We start from the raw sequence: 24,326 nt of genomic DNA, 5'->3' as shown, positions 1-24,326 counted from the left end.
CAAGGAAGGTGGAGGAGGAAGGGAGGAGGGAGGAGGGAGGAGGGAGGAGGGAGGAGGGAGGAGGGAGGAGGGAGGGAGGAGTGTTTTCGTGCGCGAAGAGGGTCAGGTCTGGGAGGAGTCAAGGAACCATTGATGACGTTGAAGATATGCTTCCTCCTTTTCCTCTCGTGGTGGAGGCAAACAAATGCGTTGAAAGCAAGGCTGTGAAGTAATGTCACACGAAGGAGAGGAGAGGAGAGGAGAGGAGAGGAGAGGAGAGGAGAGGAGAGGAGAGGAGAGGAGAGGAGAGGAGAGGAGAGGAGAGGAGAGGAGAGGAGAGGAGAGGAGAGGAGAGGAGAGGAGAGGAGAGGAGAGGAGAGGAGAGGAGAGGAGAGGAGAGGAGAGGAGAGGAGAGGAGAGGAGAGGAGAGGAGAGGAGAGGAGAGGAGAGGAGAGGAGAAGGCCGGGAGGCAAGAAGGAGAGAGGGGGGAGGAAGAGGGGAAAGGAGAGGAAGAGATGTGCTTTTGACCTTGCGGAGCGTCGCGCTCTCAAGTCGATCAAGGACGTCAGAGCTTGACGGAGTCGAAGGCATTCAGAGCTCCAACATGTCAAAATGACGGACATGTACAACCTGTCAACAGTATCTCATGAAAACAACTCATGACACATCATCTTGAGACCTCTGAAACCGGACTACCAGTTGTTTGAATCGGATCGTCACCGCTCTCCAACACCAGACCACCTCTCGTTTCATCGTCTTAAACATCCTCCTCTGCATCCTATCGCACACCATTGAGCACACAGGAAGTAAAGAGCAAGACATCTTACATGGCTCCTCTTCTCAGCCTTGGGGTCCAAACCCTCAACTCCACGAAAACGTCCTTCATGAACGCGAAGGATTTCCGTTTCTTCGCCTGCACGTGAGCGAATTAAGAATGGAAGAGCACAGAAGAGAGAGTAACGAACGAAGGAGAGAAGGTGTCGTATCTCTTGCAACCTCTTCGTCTGCAACCGAAAAGCTCATCAGCTGCAACAACAACATTGCCCTCCTTGTCTTCTCTCTCTCGATCATCAGCAACATTGTTAACCCCTTCCTCCTCTCTCTCCATCATCACCTCTAACGACCAGTACAACAGCGGTAGCCTGATATGCCTCCGAGAGAAGAGTTTGTGCTTCAAACGCTTGATTGCCGACTGCAAGTTCATCCCACAAGTCACCAGCATCAGCAACAGAAAGGAACAGAGCAAGACACGTACTGATCACAACAACACGAACAGATATTTTACTGATCATCGACACAGTCAACAGCACAACAGAATGAAATCAAACAACAGCAACCACTGAACAACATCTCACCAAAGTCTTGGAAACAAGATTCCATTGGCAAACCATGTTGACAAGCGTCTTGTGTTTCATCGTCGATTGATACATCTCCACCTCTTTTAGAATCTTCCAGAACTTCAAGATTTCTGCCACATCTCGTGAACTCAACGAACAATCGTTTCCTCTTGACCTCGCAAACAATATCTCGTCCACGCTTGTTTGACTCTCTTGGCAAAATCTGGCAAGACATCTTGTCATTGCCCCCGAAGACAACGTCTTGTTCTGATCTGCTTCACCTCTCTTCCACAAGCAGCTCATCAAATTATACTTCATCCCACCCACCACGCGCGTCTTTCGCAAGGTGGTTGCGAAGGACAGACATTTGCGCCGCAGACTGATAGTGATCGTCAGCGACAGAAACAAGTCACAAACAAGAAGACGAGAAGAAAAGAGTGTACACGACAAGACCATCAAGACACGAGACAGGAATGAAAGTCACATGAAACAACAGCTTGCACAACATGTAAAACAACAGCTTGAAGAATGTATGAAACAACAGCTTGCACAACATGTAAAACAACAGCTTGAACAACATGTAAAACAACAGCTTGCACAACATGTAAAACAAGAGCTTGCACAACATGTAAAACAACAGCTTGCACAACATGTAAAACAACAGCTTGAACAACATGTAAAACAACAGCTTGAACAACATGTAAAACAACAGCTTGAAGAACGTATGAAACATCAGCTCGAAGAATGTATGAACAACATGTAAAACAACAGCTTGCTCGACTGCTCACGTCTCTTTCTTCTGTAGGCCTTTGACTGCACATCTCCAACGTCCCAGACAGAAGAAGGTGAGCGAGTAGCACGATCGTCGACCTGAGACCTGCAAGTTATTCACTTCCTCTCACATCACATGACATCAGCTGCAACCATGACAAACTTTCTCTTCACCATCATGTCATCTGGTTCGATCAGCAGGGAAGAAGTGTTGATGGCGCGAGAGATGTTGGAGATCATGGTCTTGTACTGTCTGTCGGGAGACGAAACGGCTCTTGTCTTCTCATGCGCCATTGCCAAAGACATGTCTACTAGCAAGAACCTGAGGAGAGAAAGAGTGAGGAGAGAGGAGAACAAATAACAAACACAACAACACTGGCAATAGCAAACACAACAACGCATTCAAAAATAAAATTCAAGATTGAATGAAATTCACCAACACAGATCAAGATAACAAGAATTCACAGAAGCAGATAATGCTGAGAGAGCGCAAAACAATCTGTTGTGACCTGGTAACTTTCCACCACCACATGAACAGTGTCATGCTCATGCTCGCCGCCGCTCTCGTTCCCTCCTCCTCCCCACTGCCCATCACCACGTGGCACCACCCGCTTCCTCCTCCTCCTGCGATCCAGGCGAGAGCCTCCATAGCGAGCAGGAGAGGAGGGGGAGGATCAGGAGCAGCGATGAGCTTGTGCTGCAGGGAGCTCCGCCATGCTCGCTCTGTCGCTCGCAGCAACCTCCGGCTTGCCGTCACCTCCCTCCATGCCCGCAGCACGAGCTGCCGCCTGCTGTTCCACTTGTGGTGGAGGAGATGACCTACGACCCTGCAAGATCGTGAGAGGAAGAGAGAGAGAAGAGTAGAGGTAGAGAAAAGGTAGAGAAGTGTAGGTAGCGAGTAGAGTAGGTAGAGGTAGAGTAGAGTTAGAGTAGAGGTAGAGGTAGAGGTAGAGGTAGAGGTAGAGGTAGAGAGCGGACAGGAATACCGTGCGAAGCGTGAGAAACCCTTCCATACAAGGAAGACGACCCGACAGAGTTTCTTGTCGACTTGATTTCTCATCCATCGGACCTTGCCCAGGTTTCTCCTCCTCCTCCTCACGAGCTCAACCAAGGCTTCCATCACCGGCCGCACTGTCAGGCTCAGCAAGGGAGGGCGACGGAGGAGGAGGGACTGGAGAGCAGAGTCGGTCTGAACTCGCGCGAGGGTTGTTGTCGACTTCCATTGGAGGAAGAACTCTGCTTCTTCTCTCCTCTCCACACGTTCACGGATGTGATTGCAGCCTGTTACAACGTTAGACACAAGGACTTGCACAGAGAAAGAGAGAGGAGAGGAGAGGAGAGGAGAGGAGAGGAGAGGAGAGGAGAGGAGAGGGGAGAGGAGCAGGGGGAGGGGAGGAGGGAAGAGGGGTGAACAACCTTTCAGTATTCTTGAGCATGCCTTCCACTCTCTCACAGTTTGTTCCAAGTTCCTCATGAGACTTCTCGTTTCAAGTTTCTTGAAGCTACATCTCCTCTGAACCCACCGCTGCCACCATGCACAAGACAAGTTCAACTTGATCACGCTGAGGACCTGTTGACATGTTTCAGTCTCTCATCTCTACATTTCTCCTTCACATTCTCAGCCTCCGCAAGCTTCTCCCGTTCTGATTGTAGCAGACGACATGTTGCCTTCCATCTTCGCAAGTTCTCAACAGCCAACACGCTGATCAGAAGTCATTGATATGTGAGGAGTCAGAAGAGCAAGACCTCAGGTGTCTGTTGATCATAAGGTTGCACTCCCTTGTCTTGACGGTGATGTCATGCCACGAGAACAAACTTCTCATCGCCTGTTGACAAGTCATCTCATCAATCACATCCGAGATTCGACAATGAGATGAATGTATCTCGATCATTATCATGTTGTCGAATGTCAAGGGCAATGCTTACCTTCAGCAATCTCATCTTGAAGAGGACCTGGAAGAATGCAGGATCTCTGGAGAAAAGGTGTTTGTGCGAAATGATCCATTGCTTCAGAACAAGAACAGACTGCAGCTTGAGCGCTGTTGTGACAACTTGAAACAGAGTTGCCTTCTTGAATGCAACGAAGACGTTTCTATCAAAGAACAACTTCATTCTTCCCAGAACGCAGGAATGTTCACAACTCACTGCATCTTGGACGATTTCTTGCGCAGATCGATTCTCTCCTCCTGTCACTTGCATCTCAACACCTTCAAAGTCTGCAAACTTTCCAACTGACATTCTCGTGCAACTGAAACTCAGCAGCGATCTTGTTCCAGATTTCGACTTGTCGACGCTGAGAGGGTGTCAAGACGATGAAAGAGGCAGAATTCTTGCTTTCCACCTCTGCAAACTTTGCCGCCAAGTTTTGTACCTGCAAAAGAGACTTCAAGACGAGAAAGAAAAACAAACAGCACCTGACCTCTAGTCGTTCTTGTCTCTTCGTGTTGAAGACGGTCCACCACAGCTGCAGCATCCTCCTCTTCACATTGTGATTACGTTGTGCGCTCGTTGCGTATGAGGCGACGGAAAGGTTCTTGTTTCGTCTGCAAGTGAACAGAAGTGAATCAAATCATCTCACGTGGGAAATCCAGCAAATCCTGTGATGCCTCCTATCCTCTCATCATGTCTTCTCTCATCATCCTCTTCTTCTCATCACAGATACCTGTTCGTCTTCCCCTCTCGTTCTTGCCCTCCTCTTTTCCTCTCACCTGGTGATTCCGCTCCAGCCAAACCTCCCGAAACATCGAAATTTCAGGGAGAAATCGCGGGCTCGCAGCAAACATGAAAGTTTTGTCTGCTTATCAAGCTTCTCCTTCACCTGCAGACATCAAGTCATGATTGACAGTGTCTCAACACTTGTTCATACTTGTCGGAACATCGTGAGAAAGGCTTCTTTCATGCAGAAGACCTGCAAAGAGGTTGGAGAAAGACAACTCGTCCCTTCGTGTTCACCTTCCAGGACTTTGACAAAGAATGCTTGATCACCACAAGTTGTGCGAGGTAACGAATGTGCTGTAAACATTACAATCATTGCAAACAACAACTTGCGGACATGAGGAATTACTTCTTTCCAGCAGCAAAACATTCGGATCACTCGATTCCTGCACCTCTTTGCAACGAGTACAAGAATGCAACTAGACAGTTCTCTTCTTCTCAACGTGGCGCGGGCGAGGCCGGTGAAAATTTCTCTCATCCGCCGATTCTCATGCAGGCTGCAGAGTACTGAAGCTCTCTTTGACATGTCGACCATATCCATCCAATACATGAACTGACAACCAAGTCAGGTTGAGGTCTGATCGACTGTTGAGAAGATGAAAAAGATGAACAATAGACTTCATGACATGATCGGCAGACATTGTTGGTCATGGCATGACTGATTAGCACCTGCTTTCTCAGAATTCTTGGCCTTCGAAGTGAAAAGATTTGACGGACACGGAAAAAACGACGTTTCTGAAGGAAAGACAATAAGTTTTAAATTCACAACATGAAAATAATCATCATCGTCATCACCACTACTAACAACACCGTTTGTTTGCAACATATTCGTATCCATCATCATCATCATCACCACCACCACCATCTAAATAATTAACATCACCATCATCACCATCATTATCATCATCTCAATCTCAATCATCAACTCCATAAACATAACTCTCCCGAGCATCTTCATCTCACATTCGTCATAATGTAAATCTTCCAGAACTCCAAACACGCCGAGCGAGTCTTCCCTTCTTTTGCTCTCAAGGCGCTGTCGACGATCATCGCATGCGAAGTCTTCACATGGAAAACATGAAGCCAAGAGGAGAAGAATCTGAACAAAGTGTGAAATTCACGTTGAAAGAAGAAAATTCACGTAAGACAAACAGAAAGAAATCTCTTCACAATATCTCATGTCATTTGGGTGACTTCATTTGTCCTGACCTGTTCGTTGTCTTCATCATCGAAAATTCTTCCACATTGTTCACAAGTTGCTTCAAGTTGCGTTGATGCACAAGAATCTCTTTCCATAGGTAGAGGCTCTTGCTCAACAACAGCAACTGATAAACGGGAGGAAGTAAGTTGAAACCATCTTAAGGGAGGGGAGATGAGAAGTGGATGAATGGAGAGAGGAGAGGAGAGGAGAGGAGAGGAGAGGAGAGGAGAGGAGAGGAGAGGAGAGGAGAGGAGAGGAGAGGAGAGGAGAGGAGAGGAGAGGAGAGGAGAGGAGAGGAGAGGAGAGGAGAGGAGAGCCGAGGAGAGGAGGCGGAAGTTGGGGGTTGGGAGGAGGAGAACGTTATCTTATGGTACTCACAGTGAAGTTTTCTCGTCTCATCCACACAAACAAGGATATCGCAGTCTGTGATTTCCAGGCTCGGAGGCAGCGACGGAGAATGCTCTTGACGTTGAACAGGCTGACGTTTCTTTGACCGCGCCATCTTGTGAAGAAGTTGAACATCTCGACAATCATGATAGCTCTTTGCAATCTCATCTCAAGTTCCTTTCTCTCCATGGTCCCTTTGAAAGATCAAAGTCAAACTGTTGCTTGTCATTCGGTTGTTACCTTGTTCTCTCGCTCTCTTCCACCACCTGAAAGCCTTCTTGGAAAGGTTCTTCACGCTTGTCAAAGTCACTGTTTGACCTTTCATTCTCATCCGTTGTTTAGTTCTTTGCTCTCGTGTTACGATAGAATAGTGAACAAGGACAACGAGAAACAACCTGAACTCTGATATCCAAAACTGAATCCAAGGCAGCATGAAAAGACAATTTGCCTCATCAACACTGAGAAATCTTTCAAAAGTGAAAGTTTCAGTCGTGAAGGTACCTCTTCTTCTTCAGCCGCAGGTAAAAGATCACATTAATCCAAAGCTTGAAGAACTTGGAAGACAACGATCTTGTCATCTTGTTCTTGTTCTTAGCAAACGATACGAGGAGGGCAACAGGGAGGCAATACCTGACGATCAGCAGCTGCTAACTTGTCCAGTCTCTTAAGGAACATTTTCATCCGCATCCTCCATCTGTTGAGAAGGATGAGTGAAGAGCTAGAAAACACGAAGAGGACAAGAGAGAAGGAGAGGAGGGTAAGAGGAGAGGAGAGGAGAGGAGAGGAGAGGAGAGGAGATGAGATGAGATGAGATGAGATGAGATGAGATGTGATGATGGGACAATTTGAGAACCTCGACAGATGTCGGCGGAGGAGGTGAAATCTTTCATGATTCCAAGCAGAGGCTGCAGTACTGTATCAGCTCGTTCATACCCCACGACTTGTTGTTTCTCACCGGATTTTTGCATATGAAGACGGTAAAGTTGTTGATACATGCGCCATCTTGTCAGAATTCCTTTACAGTACGACTGTGCACGGCGCTGACTGACTATTCTGGCAAACATCTTCAATCGCATCAGGAAAGAAGTCTTTTGCTTCCATGATTTCAGCTGTTTCCTCCGAATTTTGACTTTGAACTTCAACTCCGCAGTCGCCAACTTCTCCATCAGCATCTTCATCCTTCCAACGTGCCTGCTCCATGATTCCAGCACCCTCCTCCTCCTCTTTCCTTGTTCAGCCGTGAGTTTCTCCTCGAGCTTCAAGTTGCTCTGATTGCAAGAATCAGAATGTTGGCCATTTGCAAACATGTCCATCACCTCTGACATTAGAGACACGTACTGCAGCCACTGATTGTAGAACTTCTTTCTCACTGTTTTGTTACCTGCATCAAGTCTTTACAAAGTGATCACCATCTGGGTTCTCCTCCTCACCATGTTCAGCAAAGATTGCTTGTTCACTCAAATCCTCTGAGATCGCCATGAAGGCTTCCCTGAAGACTTTCTTGGCTATCTTTCTTTTCAGCTGCACCACAGGCATAGTCATCCCGCTCCTGCTCCTCTCCTCCGATCTTCTCACCTCATGGAATCTCAATCGCAATGTCTTCTTCTTCCCCACCAACCCCTCAGGTCCCCAGGCCCCCCAAGTCTTGAGCAGCAACATCCGTCTTCTGGCGCGCAGAAACCTTTTGATCCCAAGGACCATTTCTCTCTCCCGCACAGAATTTTCAATCCAGAACAATAGAGCCTGTAGGAAACGTCAGGGAGTTAGAAAATTCTTCACAAGTCTCTTACCCAAGACACGATTCGTCTTAGGTGGCGAACAAACACGATCTCAAACTTGTTCTTGATTGAGCAAGACTCATACGTCCAGACTTTCATCCAAGAGAAGCAAAGTGTCAATCGTTGGTAAGCTTCAACAACAAGAGCATGTCAGGACTTCAGGTGATGTCAGAAGTTTTTCGTACCGGACATGTCGATCGCTTCTCTCATCTTCTCCTTCTGAAACTTCTTGTTGATCACGAGCTCATCAAATGTTCTCTTCAAGCTTTTCCTGCCCATCTATCACCACACGTCCTTGAGAACCCAATGTCGCTCATCATATCGCATGAAATGACGTGACATGACATGACGTGACATGACATGTCTTGGCCTCACATCACATCACATCATATCACATCAACAACCTCTTGTGGAGCAAGTTCAGCTGCACAAACTTCACGCTCAAAATCCTGTTCGTTGCCACATCACTCCCGTCAAGTCTCCTCCAACACTCCCTACCACGTCATCGTCGTCGTCTCAGGAAACGCGCTGGCCGGATCGAGGTAGCAGCAAAGTTCCATCAACTTCTCCTTTGCCTCTCTGACCAACGTCCTCCATGCGAGGACGATCCGAACGCTGACGCCTGAAGGCAGAGTCATGATACCCACCTGCCGGGTCACAAGGAGGACGGACATTGCTCCCAGAAACTCACTGCAACCATCCAGTTCTCCAGCGCCTGCAACATCACAGTCGATTCGTGCTCCTCCTCCCCAACAAGGATACATCCCTCAACAGCAGCAGAAAACTCTTCACCCCTTCCTCCTCCTCGTCACAAGGCTCACCTGCTCCTCGACCATCCTCTGGTTCTCATCTTTCTTCTTCTTCACCGCCTTGCGATTTTGAGCGTTCCCGTGGTACACAGAAATGTCGTTCTCGTCGTTGAACCTCTTCGTCCATCCACGACTGTGCACTGCGACGAGCCCGCTACCTTCGTACACGCCCCTTCTGTTGTGAGTAGGAATCCTTTCCGTTACCATCCTCCGAAAAGCTTCGACCAAATCAGCACGACCTCTGACCACCTCCTCCTCTCAACCTTGCGTCACCCCCGTGCTGTCCCTCGCCCTCTCTCCTCCTCCTGTGCATGTCCTGCTGCAGACGGCTTCCAACCTGCAGCCAGTCACCTGCCTCAGCACACGTCCTCTACCTCCTTACCTCCTCCACCAGTCTCCGCTTCCGTCCATGGACATCTGCAGCAGCAGGCTGTGGGATCTGTAAGCGCAGGTGCATTGAGTCTCAGAGGAGACCGATAGAAGAACGTGTCCTCTGACGGCGACAAGCCATGCTTCCTCAAGATGATCGAGTAGCTCTTGAGAACCTTTCAAGAGCCATGTCAACCTCGTCATAGAATCGGCCTCCAGCATCTACATCAGCCAGCGACATTTGGCCATGCTCTCCGTGCGGTACGACCGACGTCGAACTAGCAGCACGACAGTCAGCTTTCATGATTTCATTTGAGCCCATGGTTCGTTCAGAGCATCCCACCTTTCAGCATGTGCGATAATCTCCTGCAGGACATGCAGATCCTTGTCGGAAACCGTCTTCATGAGGGTTGTCCGCTAGTCTATCATCTCATGGAGAGCCGCACATCTTGTCGATAGCGCTGAGTTGTTGAAGATGGTCAATGCTTGGATATGATCATGCGCTCTGCCTCCATGCTCTCGACATCCAGACTCATCTCCGCTTGTTTACTTGTCAGTGATCTGATTGATTCAAACTTCTCTTCACAAAACTCTGCCCCATCTTTCCCATATCATCTCGTCACCCCATCCCTCCAATACCCTCCATGCTCTTTCCCTCCACTCTCTCTCTGTCTCGGTCTCGGTCTCTGTCTCGGTCTCTCCTCCTCCTCCTCCTCCTCCTCCTCCTCCTCCTCCTCCTTCCGTGCCTCCCTCGCACCATCTCTCCCTCCCTCCCTCCCTCCCTTCTCTCACCTCTTGATCCTTCTTTCATGCTCATATTTCACCCGCCATGTTTTTTGAATGACAACCTCTCAAAATAACGCTAAAATTAAGAATTTCCCACTTATCGCTAGTGAGTTATAAGTAAAAAAGTTCTATAATAAGAGCTTTATGCCTAATTTAACCAGAAGTAGCCAAACACTTTTAAGCACTTTTTCCTTGTTCTCCACGCCTGCATGTTTCGGCAAGGGAAGGGAAATACCAGTCGGGCGTGGGAGCCGGGAGGAGGCAGGGGAAGTAGCAGTAGCATGGCATGGTAGTAGTTGTTGGAGGAGCAGGGAAGGCAGGAGGAAGGGGAAGGGGAAGGGGAAGAAGAGGAGGAGGCAAGCGAGGAGTTGTTTGTGCATGTCGGAAGGGGCGGACGGATCTGTATTTAGGCCCTTGATATGAAGAAGTTCGAATAACATGTATGATATGGTTTGAAAGAAATGTGAGCTGAGTCGTTGATGAGATTATAGACTCTCGTGCAGAAAGAAATCAGGTCCTGCTCGAACTTTTATTGATCATGTTCATCGAAATACATGGGTTGTAGCGATCATGAATGTCTCTATTGTGACAGTGGACAATGACTTCCTGCACAGTGCGTTAGTGCATCAATGTAGTATCCATTTGAAACTGCATCAATGTAGTATCCATTTGAAACTCTTGCAAGTCTTCATTGATGTTTTTACCACTTTCGATCGATTGAAGCTCTCTGCGACCACTAATCAGAGCTCCGCGACCACCACATGGTCATCCCTTCTTCTTGTCGAGGCCTGTGCTCTCTTATTTATCTCTTCATTCAGCACCGATCCCGCCATCTGGTTCAGTCCTGCCCTGTTCCTCTCGCAGCACTATCTCACTCTTTCTTTCCCTCGCCCTCAATCCCCGCTCCAGATGAATCCCGGTTCCCTGCCGCCTGTCCTCCAATCGATCATCCCAGCATTTATCCAGCAACATGTCCCTGCTCTCAGCATGTTTTCTTCAACCATTGCACACCTTCTTCTGCTTTCCGTCGCTCCTTCGCATGTTTCGTCGTTATCACACGCTTGCCTGAGCATGCTCCAAAAATCCTACCAACAAGTACCCCACCCCCTCACATGCAAAGGTACCCCACCGGTTAGCTACCCACCCCCTTCCTTCCAAAATTGCTATTAAATTTAGATCATACTTATATATATCAGTACAGAAGTTCTAGTACCGTTCGGAGAGATTTGAAATTTGAAGGTAATTCATGGAAATTAGTGCCGAAACCTACGAATCAGTTTTATCGAAGCAAGGAAAGGACATATAAATTTCCAAATCAGATAACATAATTTCGAGTATTTTTCAAATGATCCTGTATTTTGAAGGTGAAATGTAATTTCAAATAGAATATGAAATCTCTTTAGTACCAGAACCTGCTCAGTACAGGACTTCCAAGTCCAAAGAAGGGTGGGCGAATTTGAAAGGGGGGTAGGGGTGTTTGAGTGCTGCATATGGTGGGTAAATTTTGAGTTCTCAGCAACTCACTGAAGGGTAGGGGTACCTGAAGGACACTTTCACCCCCTCGGTATGTTGATGAGAAGCGATTCGGGTAGGGTAGGGTGATACCTAAACTCTTAGATGACAGGGTGGTTTGAAGGTTGAAGGGGTGATGGATGGATGGGGTACCACAGAGGTGGTAGGGGTGGTTTACATGAATTGGGGAAGTAGGGTGGTTCAGCGCGTGGCAGCGGAGAGGTGGAGGATGGCGGCGGGAGCGAAGTGGAGGGAGCGGGGAATGCTGGAGGAGGAGGAGAAGGAGGAGAGAATGAGAAGAAGGAAGTGACAGATAGGAACACGAAGATGGTTGAGACAGGATGGCAGGTTGCAGCCGGGTGCCGCAAAACAGGAGGGAGGAGAGGAGAGGGGATCGGTTGACACGAGAGAGGGGGGCGAGGGAGAAGGGAGGATCTTGCAGAGCAGAAGCCAGGAGATGAATGTGGAACGATACACCGAGTACATTGAAAATGGCCAATTCTGTCATGGATTCGGAGAGAATCATGATGAGAATGGAGCGTTTCATCAAAGATGTGAAAGCATGAGATGATGTCTTGTAGGCAAGCACGAGCGCTGCTTCAAGATCGCTGCTTCAAGATGTACATCAGTATTACTTGACTTGGCGTAGCACTCTCTTTGACAGCTGTAGTGATCAACTGTGCGATCTTAAACAGCTGCAGCACTTGCTGCATTTCTACATGAGAGTAGCATCAGAGCAAGCAAGTTGAGCGAGCTGCTGAGTTGGAAGAAGGAAGAAGCATCGGCTTAAAATGCATTGCGCGTTGTTGAATACCGTGTGATAATAACATTTTCATTATGTCTTTTGATGTCCTCATCATGTTGCGTTCTTGAAGGAAAGAGAGTGAGCGTCCCAAATTCGTGTATGAAGTTTGTTGAATTTTGATATTCAATGGAACCAATCATGAATTATCTTGTCTACTCTCAGTGCATGGTTTCTTTCCATCTTGTTTCATTGCAACCAAAGTCCATTGAATCAATCTATGCAAATCCAACTTCTTTCTGCATATCAGACACTGAAGTTGATGTGCATGCATTGCTTTGTTGTGGTTGTTTATCGACTGACCGATGAAAAACAAGGTCATCGAAAGGAGCTTTTCTCCACAAGATATCTCATTTACAGACCTTGAATTGATGTACTGAAAAAGTTTCCAAACTCAACAGGGAGAAAAGGAAAGGTACTCGGTGCGCGGTGGAGAAGCGCCTTTTGGTGCCTCCCGCCGCGCCCACGTGCAGCAGTTCAACTCCTGGCATCTGATCAGATATTTTTGCTCCTGTTGAAATTGGCACACATTGCTTCAACCATGGTCGTGCATGACTTGTGGTTGTAAAAGTTTCTTCTGAAGCTCCCCTTGTACCTCAGTATAGTTTGAACTATTGAAGGGAGTTTTGTTGCCCTTGCAGAAGTTTACCGAAAGTCGATCTCGCAATCAGAAGTTAGAAATGTTCCTTTCTTGAACAGGACTTGCGCTTCTGATATCACATCCCGTGAACAAGACTGAACTGTATAGGCTTTGTATGAGTGACATCGTCTGAAGAGGGTCGTTATTCTTCTGGAGCACTGACTCTCGACTGCAAAGGGCTTGTTGTTGATACCTCATTGCACAATGACTGAGTCAGGGACTCAACAAGTTGCTACTGAAACCGAAAGAAAGCCATGGCTGTTCAGCGAACACGAGTTGGAAAATACTCCATCGCGACAAGACAAGATGACGCGTGAACTGGAGCGCACAAAAAGGAAAAGTGTATGCAAGTTGATTGCTGAGCTAGGACAGCTTATCAAACCTCCTGCATCCTTGTGTGCGATCAACTCTGGGAAAGTTTTCTTCCATCGAGTTTTTATGGTTCAATCGATGGCAGAGGGTCGTCAAAATCCCAAGGTATCCAAACATCCTTCGCACCTGGCGAAATTTGACCCTGCGAAATAGATTGTTGGAGTTACTTGCCTCTTCTTGGCCTGCAAGAGTGAAGAATGTCTCCGTCCTTTGAAGCAATTCATCTGGGCTCTCAACAAGTTGGACTACTTGTCATCCGGAAAGCTTCCTTTCGGTGAGGCATAGATTTAGTTGTGGGACTGATTTTGGTTTTCTGGTCACTGAAATGAATCTCAGGGGAAGTTGCAGAGAAAACCAATGCTCAAGGACAAGTTGTGCGCAAAAAGTGGGAAATAGAAGAAGACTCAGAAGGATTCCAGGCTGTGCGTACCAACATCCTTCAGTGCGAAAGAGTAATTCTACACGTATGCTACGGATTTGCGAATCTTTCCATGCTGAAAGTATACAGGTTTTGGGGTTTGACTTCAAAGTTGATCATCCTGTGGCCTACATGAGGTCTTTTATCCATTTCATCGATAAGAAACGCAAGCCCGAAGAAACCAGGAGCTTGACTTCAAAGGATGATGGTGACGATTTTCGGCTCACGGATCTTGGCGAGGATATCCTTTGTAGGGCAAATGCTATGGCAAACGATTCAACTACCATTACGCTTCCGCTACAATATGAAGGGAGTGTAATCGCGATTGGCTGCGTCGCGTTGGCCCTCAAAATCAACAAGTTCCAAATCGAAAAGATGAAGAAATGGATCAAGGAGTTGGTCAAGTACCGAAGAACAGAGAAGGAACAGTGTGTGTTCGACTCGTCCCAAGTTACGCGGGAATCCATCGAAGGTGATTCTCCACGACCTTGTTTCTCAGCAGGAGAGTGATGCCGTTCCAGATGTTCAGAACAAGCTGCTTGACTTGTATGATGAGGCACACGTAGCTGCAAGTCAAGCGCAGGCCAACAGCACGGAAGTCGGTACTGGTGGAGGTAGCCAAACAGCTTCGGAGGCGAAGCCTTCTCCAACCCAGGAGGCAGCCAAGGTTATGATTGTTTTGTTGCTCGTGTTGAAATTCGTGTGCAAGTTTTGTTTGGTTGGCCTGATGAGGGCTGACTCTTGTTCATGTTCGACCAACTGTAATCTACGATATACAGCCGGCTGGTCAACCAACCCATTCGGTAATAGAAGCCCATTCACGTGTGCTTATAGCATGGTTGAAAAGCTGTTGCGTTTGCTTGTCTGAAATGTTTCCATTGCCTTTCTCCCTCGTGAGGAAAGTCGAGATTATGACATGTGGGAGAGATTTAATGTTTCACTTGATATACCTTGTTCCTTGCTAGAATCGTTTCTTCCTAACTTTAGGTGCGTTTGCCCGACCTCCATGTTATCTGTCTCTGTGTCCTCTTGTATGGATGCATGTGAAGTGGGATAGATCATGAGGACGTCGGTGTGCGATCAATCCGTTGATGCTGAAACAAGATTGGTCGTGACCAGCGTCCGAATGGTCACCATTCTTCCACGGATGCCAAACTGCAAGACAAGTGCGCAAGGCTAGAGCGAGGTACCCCAGCTTTCTCTGTTCTCTCTTCCCCTCTCCACGTTCTTATTTCCTCTCACCTCGCCCCAGTTGCCTGTCTTTCACCACCTTAAGTGTTGTGCTGTTGACATCGGTCCCAGGTGAAAAAGTGTTGCATGAAGGCTCGAAAGTGTACGAGCTAAAGAAAGTCGGCAACGTGTACTCGTGCACTTGCTTGATCTGGCGCAACATCTCGGAAGTGGATGAGCGCAGAACTTGTAGGCATCTCATCGCCATCCGAGGCGAGAAGGAAGAGATGGGCCGTGTGGGCGAGGAGTGCTACAAGAAGTCAGATCAGGTCTTCCAGAAGTTCCTCCAAGAGGATCGCAGGAATCATCATCACGGGGCTCACGCCGACCACAAGCGCAAGAGCGAGCACCCTGAGGGGACTGACCCCAACAAGAGGCCCAACCATGGGCACTGAGGGGCCGCCATGGGCGCTAAGGGGCCGCCATGGGCATCTTCATGGCGGAGGAGGCGCTGAGCTGAACGTGATTGATGACGAATAAACTCAGTGAAATCCTGAGAGAGGGAAGGGAAGAAAAGGGATCAAACGACTTTTTCTATTTACATGTTGAAACACTCGACAGACTCTCCTGCTTCCTTGCTCGTCTACTTCATCGCTTAATGTGCTTGAGGTGCTTCAGCGCAAGGAAAGTGATGGTTCTGAAGCCGACGATGAAGACGATGAGGATGAGCATGAAGAAGTTGCTGTCGTCGACGTTGGACTGGGTCGTGATGCTCCAGTAGTCCCACACTGTCATCCTGTACAGCGTCGCGTCCCCAAGGTTCTTTAGCATCCACTCCTTCCCCTGCATGTACTGCACCTGCTGCGTCCTGTCCGTCATGATGCTGCAACCTGGCCCGTCTGCCAGGTATGGCGAGTCAGCAAGGGATAGAGCGGCGAACCCCGGGCTGTTGCAGAAGATGAGCTGGGAAGGGTCCTGGCGTTCGGCGATGCAGCTCAAGCTGCAGTAGAACTGGCGGGGGATGATGGCCTTGAGGCCGTAGCGAGCTGGGAAGACGTAGTAGAAGAGCTTCCAGGGCCAGGGGATGACGGAGACAGGCATGAAGAAGCCGCAGAAGAGAACCATGATCCCCACCGTCGGCCCTGCCACCAGCGAGGCCGTCTGAGTGTTGGGGAGGAGAGCGGCGAGCATCTGCCCCCAGAAGCAGAAGGTGGTGGCGAAGAGGAAGAGCGAGATGCAGTAGAGTGCGATGTAGTAGGCGCTCGGCCAGAGCCCCGCCAGCGGGTAGAAGACGGTGGTGTGGAGGAAGACGATGGCGACTAGCCAGGGGATCTCGGCGACGGTGAGGCCGAAGATGAAGCTCAAGGGGCTGTACATGCCTGCGGCCAGCTCCTTGTACATCACAAGCTTCGAGTCTCCTATGATCGCAACTGCCATGCCGGTCTGGACGGCGCAGGTGAAGAAGACACCGGCGAAGAGGATACCGTTGTAGGACTGCAGGTCTGACTGGGTTGACACCTTGCCGAGGTCGAGGTGGGTGATGTTGAGGGAGAAGAGGAAGGCGATGATGGTGACGACGAGGATCCTGTTGAAGTTGTATCCTACCGTCCTCCAGTAGCACGCGATCCAGCGCCTCGCGGAGAAGTAGAGCTGCTTCGACAGAGGAGCAGCAAACGTGTGCTCGAACTTGATCTCCTGCCCCGGCACCAGGTTCTCGATCTTCTCCAGCACTCTCCTCTCCATCTCCGACTGCTGGTAGTGAGCCGCAAAGTCGATCTCCTCGTGCGGCCCATCGTTGTTGATCCCAGCACCGATTACGTCTAGCATGTACTCTGCCGGGTTGTCCCCTGCCTCGCACTTGACCGGCGAGATCGCTTCAAAGTATCGGATCATGTTCCCCGACGTGTGGTAGGCGTGCCCGTCCAGCCCGTTGGGCTCCTCAGGGCCCATGTCCCCGTTGTAGACGACCCATCCTCCCTTCTTGAGCAGCAGCAGGTTGTCGAACATGGAAAAGATCTCCTGCGATGGCTGGTGGACCGTGCAGATCACCGTCCTTCCTGCTGCTGCTATCCTTCTGATCACCCGGATCACCACCCGAGCAGCGCGGGTGTCGAGGCCGGACGTGGGCTCGTCGAGGAAGAGGACGCTGGGGTTGGCTGCCATCTCCACGGCTATCGTTACCCTCTTCATCTGCTCCACTGACAGTCCTGCTCCTGCTACTCCGATCATCTTGTTGAGGATGGGGTGTAGCTCCACCAGGTCCACCACCGCCTGCACGACGTCCTCCCGCTCCCTGCACGTCATCTCCCGAGGCAGCCGATGCACTGCAGAGAATCGAAGGGCCTCCAGCACCTGCCAGCGCGAGTGAGTAGAGGATGGAGGAGGAGGAAGAAGAGGAAGAGGAGGTGGAGGGAAGAGGTGGGAAGAGGAGGAGGAGGAGGAGGAGGAGGAGGAGCAGGAGGAACAGTACGAGGAGCAGGAGCAGGAAGAGAGAAATGAGAAGGAGAAAAGGACGGAAGGAGAACGAGGGAGGAAGAGAAGGAGGAGCGAGCGAGAGCGAGTTAGAGAGGGAGGGAGGCAGGAAGGAAGACCAAGGAGGAAGGGTAGAAAGTGAAGGGAGGAGCCTCACAGTCTGAGCAGGGAGATGGATATCAGTCTGCTCGACGTAGCCGCTGATACGGGCGAACGTCTTGAGGTCCTGGGGGTAGCCGTTGATGAGGATCTCTCCCGTGATGCTCCCGTACGTTTTCCTCCCTGCTATCACATCCATGAGCGTCGTCTTGCCCGCGCCCGACGCTCCCATGAGCGCCGTGATCTTCCCAGCCTCGAACACAGCGTTGACCTGGTTGATCAGCTGCTTCGTCTGCTTCACCTTCCCTGCTTCCGTGCTCTGCTCTACCTCCACCGAGTACCCGAGGTTCTTGAGCAGGACGGTGACAACGGGAGGCCTGTGCCTGACGCCCTCAAGGACAGCGAAGGCGCCCGAGTTGCTGCTGTGCTGCTGCCCTCCCCTCAGGTTTAGCCGCATCTCCGAGTCGAGCTCGGCCTTGCCGGGCCTCGCCTCGTGCGGGCGACTCCTCTGGTTGACCACCGAGGGCTTCACGTCCTCGAGCCTGCGGTAGTGGAGGCCGAGGGTGTAGACGATCTGCGAGACGACGACGAGGGCGATGATGTAGATGCAGCCCACCCAGATCCAGTAGGACTCGGTAGGGATGGAGAAGGACGTCAGAAAGACGTCTCCCCGCCTCGTGCTCGTCCCCGGAGCGATCTGGTCGTAGTATCCGTCCTTGCCGGGAGACTTGAACTCGTTGAGGGCCAGGATCTTGAGGATCCAGGGGGTCGGGACGATCCAGTAGATCCAGATGAAGAAGTCGGGGATAGTCGACTTGGTCACCATGTACCCTGAGAAGCACATGCACAGTGCCGCGAAGCCGATCGCCATGCCGTGAGAGCCGGCGGAGGAGCGGGTGTGGGCGGTGATGGCCTTGAACACGTTGGTGAAGGCGAGGCAGACGAGGAGGAGGCCGACGAAGAAGATGGGGAAGGTAGAGTGTTCGAACCCGATGAAGAAGAAAGTGATGAGTCCTATGATGATCACTTCCAACACCTGGACGGGCAAGTCCACGATGAACTCGGAGGTCGTGTACAACCATGTCGGGAAGTAGCCCGAGTCCTTGTGCTTGTAGAACACTCCTCTCTTCGCCGCCGTCACGTCGACAATGTACATGTTGCTCATGGAGAGGATCGACGCCAGCATGAAGAGCATCGAGATCTTGAGCCCTGCGTTGGACGTCTGCCAGAAGATAGTCCCGATCAGTACAGACTGCACGACCCTCTGGATGAAGATTCCTCTCAGCAGCACCACGTTCTTGAGCTTCACCTTGACCGCCCTGGTCAATGTCGCCCGCAGCAAGGTAGAAAAGGAAGCCCCGTACACATCAGTCCAGGGCTTCATGTTCACTGGGTTGTTTTGCGGGTCCCGCCCAGCCTCGGCGGCCAGCTGGAAGCGAGGAAGGATGTAGGTGTGGTTCAGCTTCGATCTCTTCCACTTGTCGCTCATCTCCCTGCAGGTCGGCGGCTCGTTCTCCTTGCTGTCGTCCCAGAAGTTCCTCGCCTCATCGGTGCACGCAAACACCAGGAAGTCTGCGAGCGGGACGGAGGCCGGGCAGGAGAAGCCGAGCACGTCGTTGAAGTAGCCTCGAGCTTCAGCCACGGGCCCGTGGTACACCAGCGTCCCTTCCTCCCCCAGCACCAGCACCTCATCGAAGAGGTTGACAACATCCGGAGTGGGCTGGAGGAGGGAGATGATGGTGGTGTTGTTGAAGATCTGACAGTAGTTGCGGATCGTCTCGATGATGTCGAAGGCTGCCGACGAGTCCAGCCCAGTGGTGATCTCGTCCATGCAGTGGACCATGGGAGTTCCCACCAGCTTTTCTGCTATCGTCAGTCGCTTCTTCTCTCCTCCTGACAGCCCCCTCAAGGTCCCATCGCCCGCCACTGTGTCCTTGCAGTGCTCGAGACCCAAGTAGTGCAGCACGACGTCGACCCGGTTCCTTGGGTTGATTCCCATGTGCTTCGCTTCCAACAGGTTCAGCCCGTTCTTCTTGGCGACCTCGTGCACGAACTTGGAGCAGGTGCAGTCGAAGGCAAAGTCAAGCGTCTCCCTCACTGTCAGCACTGCCGTGTGGTTGTCCACCTGGGGGGTGTACGAGACTATCCGCGGCAGAATGCAACGAGCGGGATGGACACCGTTGAAGCTCACGCTTCCGCTGAGGTCGAGGCTCGAGTCGAGGATGTCGGCGATAGACTTGAGCATGCTTGACTTGCCGCTGTGCGGGGGGCCGAGGACGAGGCACATTTTGCCTGGAGCGAACGCCGTGTCGATCTTGGTGAGGACGGGCTTCATAATCTGCTTCTGCCGCTGCAGGGTCAACCCCTTCAGCATCCCCAGCACAGCGCTCCCTACTGTCGCGAACTCGTTGCTGGACAGGTTCGCTTGCCCTACCACCGACACCTCCCGCACTGCCACGTAGCAGGGGCCCTGCCCATGGCCCGCCAGCTTGCGAGCCTGCGACATGACGTCTTGCTGGGAAGCTCGGCGCGCAATGCCCGGCGTGAGGATGTCGTTCATGGTCAAGGGGGTCTTGGAGGACTCCTCCGCCTCCCCGTCGGGAGAGGACGTGTCCCCCTCGTCGACGAGGATGTGCAGCGACGATTCGCGCACTAGCCCGCCATTCTGCGTCGCATCCAGATCAGAGTAAGAAGCAAAGGGGAGGAGGCAATCTTACATCTTCTGGCCCGCACACGTTGACGATGTCAGCGTAGGTGGACATTCCGTGTGGTTGATGCCGCCGCTTTGGCTCGATGCCTCAATTTCGCTGCTCGCCGAAAACTTTCCTTATTGCTAACAGATGACTTCAATACCTGCGAGAGAATCAGCACCAGGCAGCCGACTGAATCAATTTTCTATCTATTCATCTCCCTCCCTCCCTCTCACTCACTCACTCACTCACTCACTCACTCACTCACTCGCTCGCTCGCTCGCTCGCTCGCTCACTCTCTCTCTCTCTTGCAAACATGTCAACAATATGAGACAGAGTATATCGTTCGCAAGAAATTCTACCATACCGTTTCTGCCCCCAATGACTTGTCATACCTTCACGATACTCTCCTCATCCCAGCTTTATCTCATCTTGCCATCGCTCCCTCCCCCATAGACTTCTCGTCCTGCTTCCTCGGCCTCGTAAGTTTCTCCTCCTCCTGCTCCTTGTCCACTTCCCCAGTCTTGCTACTGCTACATTCCATCTGCTTTGGGATCGGGGGGACGCAACTACCTTGGGGTAGGGTACTTTTCCGCATGCAACAAGGGGTGGTGTGTCATGGGGTCTGACATGGAACTATGATCAAGTACCCCTGTTTCACCATTGATTTTTTATTGTTAGAGGGGTGGGGTCATCGCTTGCTGACTACAATTCCAACAGGGGTAAATCTAGAGGTTAAAAAGGGGTGGGTGGGGGTAGGTAGGCTGCTCAGTGAAGGGGTGAAAACTGTACCTGACAGAGATAATGTCGGGGTGGGGGTACTTCCTGTCATGACTTTCACATGTAAATATAGGGGTACTATGACGTACAAAAGAGGGTGGGGGTTATTGAATGCGCTGACTGGGGGATGGGGGTAAGGGATATAGCTTGAAGGACTTGTCGTAGGTAGACCCACCCCCATCTGAACTCCAGTACCCCGTTGTAGACCATCTAATTGATCAGAAATGAAGGGTAGGGGGTCAGAGTTTCCAAGGGGTGGTCATCGAATAATGATCCTTTCTACGTATACGGGGGACATGGTCAAGTTGGATAACCCCTACCCCCTAGTGAGGTTTGACTACCCCCTTCTTTCCACATACCACCCCCTTCCTTTCGCTTCGTCACATAGAACTTGTACCCCACCTATAGGACATTTCCCTCCACCGGTGGGTACCTCAGCCGGGACGGTCAGTAGAATGGGGCCGGGGTAACCTCCCTGACTTGGTGGGGAGGGGGACGTGACTTCCGGTGACGTGACGAGAGACGTGACAACGTGATCAACCCCGGCTCTTCACTGCTGGATTTCCGGGACTCTAGCCGGAGTCACGGGTCAACATGACCCGGCGCCGGGCACTGCCAGGCACGCGGCGCAGTGGCGGCACCGGGCCCGGCCCGCTCCCGGCTCTGAGTGCCGGGCCCCGGGCTACTGTGCCCCGATCGAGGAGGTTTTTTACAAATTGATTGTAAAAGGGGGCGATGATACCAAGTTTTACGGCTCTCCTATGGCATCCGTTAGTATTGATTTATATACATTTACCACAAATATTCAGTACTTTATTAATGGACATGTACAAACTAAAACTTTATATAGTTGATTGTTGGTAGAAGTAAACAATAACATATATAATCTTAAAATTGTCTCGGACGAAAAACAAACTTCTTTTACAGGACCCCGCCATGGCCGAGCCGGGAGAGCAGAGGCAAACAGGAGCGAGTGGGCGGCAGGGTTAAACAGAAGAGGCGATGATGGCAGAATACGTAGAACGAAGCAGTAAGATGCGATGCCAGGAAGATGAAGATGAAGCAGATGAGAAGGATTGATAAGTTGGCGACCAAACTGCGATGGCTTGTCTAGACGATCATGGGTTTTTATGATTTTCATTGCAGGACGATAAACTTCTCTATCGGTCTTTGTCGAAGGAGGAGGAATAAGATCCTAATCATCAACTGTTAGCTGTGAGCAACTGATTTGCAAATAACTTCTCTGTTTCTCCCTGTTCTTCTCCTGACATGCCTCGTTTGAAGAAGGAAAATGTTCTCGTGCAAGCTCCTCTTGCTCGTCGCATCATGCAGCATGGTGCCATCATCAGGCTTCATGCTCTCCTCAGGAGCCGCTCATCGGCTCTCCCTCCTCGGCACAAGGAGGGAGGGAAGCGCTCCGCACAGGTCTGCAACTGGACCTGTCTGCCAGCTCCGGCCCGGTTCGCAGCAGGACAGGAAGTCGACCGGCAATATGCAGCAGGGCCTCAAGACGATGGCAGTTGCCTGCATTGCTCCTCTCCTCCTCTCCTCCTCGCAGCCGCCTGCTGCGTCTGCCCATGATCTCTCCCTTCAGAGGACGACGGCAGGGCAGGAGGGGTTGCAGGAGGGGTTGCTGAGAGGGAGGTCAGACCAGTTGTACGTGCTGGCGTCAGAGGAAGGTTTGCCGCCTCTCCTCCTTCTCCTCATTTTGTGCTGATCCAGCGTCAAGGAGAAGGAGGCGAGCACAAGCTGGTCGGCGAGTACCTGCCCTACGAGAAGTGGAAGGAGGGCGCCAGTAGCGAGGAGATGCGCAAGCAAGTAGTTGGGCTGCTCAAGCTCGCGGCTATCTGGAGCCCTCTTATCGGTCTTGCTGCCTATCTAGCACAGGATGTCTACCATACCGACATCTTCAAGGTTCCTCCCTCCCTACCCCCCCGCCCCTCCTCCTCCTCCTTTTCCCCATCCTCCTCCCGCTGCTGCTCTCTTTCTCCTACTCCTCGTTCTGCCCTCCCCATCCTCCTCCTCCTCTTCTGGTCTCCTCTATCTCCCTCTCATCCTCCCCTTTCTCCCCATCCAACCAACCCTCACAAGGGCTTGTTCCTCCTCTGTCCTTTTCCGCTTTTCTCCCTCTCTAACGTTGTGCTCTCCCTCCCCCTTCGTCTCTCTCCCCTCTTCCTCTGTCTCCTTCCTCTGTCTCCTCTCCTCTCCTCTCCTCTCCTCTCCTCCCTTGACCCTCCCGCAGATCTCCGCTACCATGTTTCTCATCCTGGCAGTCCCAGTCAACATTCTCATTTCGGTCAGTCTTGTCTGAGAGTTGAGGGGAAGCTGAAGTCTCTGCAGGGCTTCCTGTACCCGGGCGCAAACTGGGCTCAGATACAGAACCTTCTCAGCTGGATGGTGATTTGGAGTCCTGGTGAGGATAGAGAGCGAGAGAGGAGGGGAGGGGGCAGCGAGGAGGAGGGATGGGGAGAGGAGGGGAAAGAGAATGAAGGAAAGAAGAGAGCAGGAGCAGGAGCAGGAGCAGGAGCAGGAGCAGGAGCAGCAGCAGGAGCAGCAGCAGGAGCAGGAGCAGCAGCAGCAGGAGCAGCAGGAGCAGGAGCAGCAGCAGCAGCAGCAGCAGCAGCAGCAGCAGCAGCAGCAGCAGCAGCAGCAGCAGCAGCAGCAGCAGCAGCAGCAGTGATTGAGATTTTCTCGCAGCGGTTGCCATCTGGGCGTTCACAAAGGCGCTGGACGCTCTTCGTGCTGAGGCAGCAGGTGAGGAGGATGCGGGTTGTGCGGGAGGATGAGAATGGCGGGAACAGGTCAGGAGCTCGTGGATCGACGATGAGCAGTGGAGTGCGGAGGAGGAAGAGGAGGAGGAGGAGGAGGAGGAGGAGGAGTTTGGTGCCCTTGTTGAATTAAAGCTGTTGTCTCATCTGGCATACGGGTCGTTGATTGCTTCCTCCTCGATCCGTCTGCCTGCTCACGAGTCAGAGGGAGGAAGGAGGGGCGGCAGGAGGAGAGATAGAGAGGGGCAGCAGGAGGAGAGGAGAGGAAGGGAAGGAGGATACAAGGAAGTATGGGAGAGAAGGACGCGGGAGATAGGACTACGCGGGAAGGGGAAGTGAAGGAGAGAAGGGAAGCAGAGGAAGGAGAAATTTGCTGAGGAGCAGGAAGCAGGATTTGTGAGGGGGGGCGGAGGGGGACAGGGATGAGGAGAGGAGGAGAGGAGAGGAAGAGAGGAGGAGAGGATGAAGGAG

At 51.2% G+C, this 24,326-nt stretch overlaps 5 protein-coding genes across 5 annotated transcripts; 2 read left to right on the top strand and 3 right to left on the bottom strand.

Moving 5' to 3' along the window:
* Positions 1-2,048: 2,048 nt before the first annotated feature.
* Positions 2,049-2,393, bottom strand: GUITHDRAFT_120603 (hypothetical protein; the record flags this gene model as incomplete). The annotated part of the gene is made up of 2 exons (XM_005820127.1): positions 2,049-2,186; positions 2,241-2,393. The coding sequence occupies 2 exons, from the start codon at positions 2,391-2,393 to the stop codon at positions 2,049-2,051; spliced, it is 291 nt and encodes a 96-aa protein (XP_005820184.1).
* Positions 2,394-3,349: 956 nt separating this feature from the next.
* Positions 3,350-9,751, bottom strand: GUITHDRAFT_120602 (hypothetical protein; the record flags this gene model as incomplete). Its single annotated transcript, XM_005820126.1, has 34 exons — positions 3,350-3,368; positions 3,611-3,657; positions 3,702-3,789; positions 3,834-3,913; positions 4,014-4,179; positions 4,233-4,273; positions 4,324-4,458; positions 4,507-4,630; positions 4,796-4,905; positions 4,954-4,995; positions 5,040-5,099; positions 5,335-5,355; positions 5,766-5,901; positions 6,012-6,127; positions 6,382-6,584; positions 6,631-6,686; positions 6,892-6,974; positions 7,021-7,084; positions 7,346-7,392; positions 7,440-7,658; positions 7,707-7,771; positions 7,821-7,911; positions 7,966-8,133; positions 8,181-8,299; positions 8,354-8,439; positions 8,573-8,617; positions 8,667-8,790; positions 8,841-8,883; positions 8,990-9,195; positions 9,241-9,314; positions 9,360-9,407; positions 9,452-9,522; positions 9,573-9,624; positions 9,690-9,751. 34 exons carry the CDS (start codon positions 9,749-9,751, stop codon positions 3,350-3,352), a joined length of 3,111 nt encoding a protein of 1,036 aa, XP_005820183.1.
* A 3,008-nt stretch (positions 9,752-12,759) lies between these two features.
* GUITHDRAFT_166523 (hypothetical protein) lies at positions 12,760-15,602 on the top strand. The gene is made up of 8 exons (XM_005820125.1): positions 12,760-13,563; positions 13,612-13,732; positions 13,795-13,880; positions 13,967-14,348; positions 14,398-14,543; positions 14,656-14,679; positions 14,996-15,062; positions 15,179-15,602. The coding sequence occupies exons 1-8, from the start codon at positions 13,291-13,293 to the stop codon at positions 15,499-15,501; spliced, it is 1,422 nt and encodes a 473-aa protein (XP_005820182.1). The 5' UTR covers positions 12,760-13,290; the 3' UTR covers positions 15,502-15,602.
* A 92-nt stretch (positions 15,603-15,694) lies between these two features.
* GUITHDRAFT_81653 (hypothetical protein) lies at positions 15,695-19,991 on the bottom strand (the record flags this gene model as incomplete). The annotated part of the gene is made up of 3 exons (XM_005820124.1): positions 15,695-15,842; positions 15,987-17,398; positions 17,676-19,991. 3 exons carry the CDS (start codon positions 19,989-19,991, stop codon positions 15,695-15,697), a joined length of 3,876 nt encoding a protein of 1,291 aa, XP_005820181.1.
* A 2,240-nt stretch (positions 19,992-22,231) lies between these two features.
* On the top strand, positions 22,232-23,946 carry GUITHDRAFT_166522 (hypothetical protein). Its single transcript, XM_005820123.1, has 7 exons — positions 22,232-22,302; positions 22,372-22,766; positions 22,817-23,001; positions 23,330-23,383; positions 23,428-23,500; positions 23,785-23,841; positions 23,889-23,946. Exons 2-7 carry the CDS (start codon positions 22,379-22,381, stop codon positions 23,912-23,914), a joined length of 783 nt encoding a protein of 260 aa, XP_005820180.1. The 5' UTR covers positions 22,232-22,302; positions 22,372-22,378; the 3' UTR covers positions 23,915-23,946.
* The last annotated feature ends 380 nt before the right edge of the window (positions 23,947-24,326 follow it).

This window comes from Guillardia theta, assembly GCF_000315625.1.
Source record: "Guillardia theta CCMP2712 unplaced genomic scaffold GUITHscaffold_189, whole genome shotgun sequence".
In the NCBI taxonomy this organism is placed as follows: domain Eukaryota; class Cryptophyceae; order Pyrenomonadales; family Geminigeraceae; genus Guillardia; species Guillardia theta.
This window is presented reverse-complemented; position numbering and strand designations above follow the sequence as displayed.

What these genes read in the sequence shown, in the direction of transcription:
- GUITHDRAFT_166522 (XM_005820123.1), top strand. Translation starts at nt 22,379, where the DNA reads ATGTTCTCGTGCAAGCTCCTCTTGCTCGTCGCATCATGCAGCATGGTG. An exon ending in CAGTCAACATTCTCATTTCG is followed by an intron (nt 23,384 to 23,427) that starts GTCAGTCTTGTC and finishes AAGTCTCTGCAG; the next exon opens with GGCTTCCTGTACCCGGGCGC. An exon ending in TCTTCGTGCTGAGGCAGCAG is followed by an intron (nt 23,842 to 23,888) that starts GTGAGGAGGATG and finishes TGGCGGGAACAG; the next exon opens with GTCAGGAGCTCGTGGATCGA.
- GUITHDRAFT_166523 (XM_005820125.1), top strand. Translation starts at nt 13,291, where the DNA reads ATGACTGAGTCAGGGACTCAACAAGTTGCTACTGAAACCGAAAGAAAG. An exon ending in ACTCAGAAGGATTCCAGGCT is followed by an intron (nt 13,881 to 13,966) that starts GTGCGTACCAAC and finishes GAAAGTATACAG; the next exon opens with GTTTTGGGGTTTGACTTCAA. An exon ending in CAACCCAGGAGGCAGCCAAG is followed by an intron (nt 14,544 to 14,655) that starts GTTATGATTGTT and finishes TACGATATACAG; the next exon opens with CCGGCTGGTCAACCAACCCA.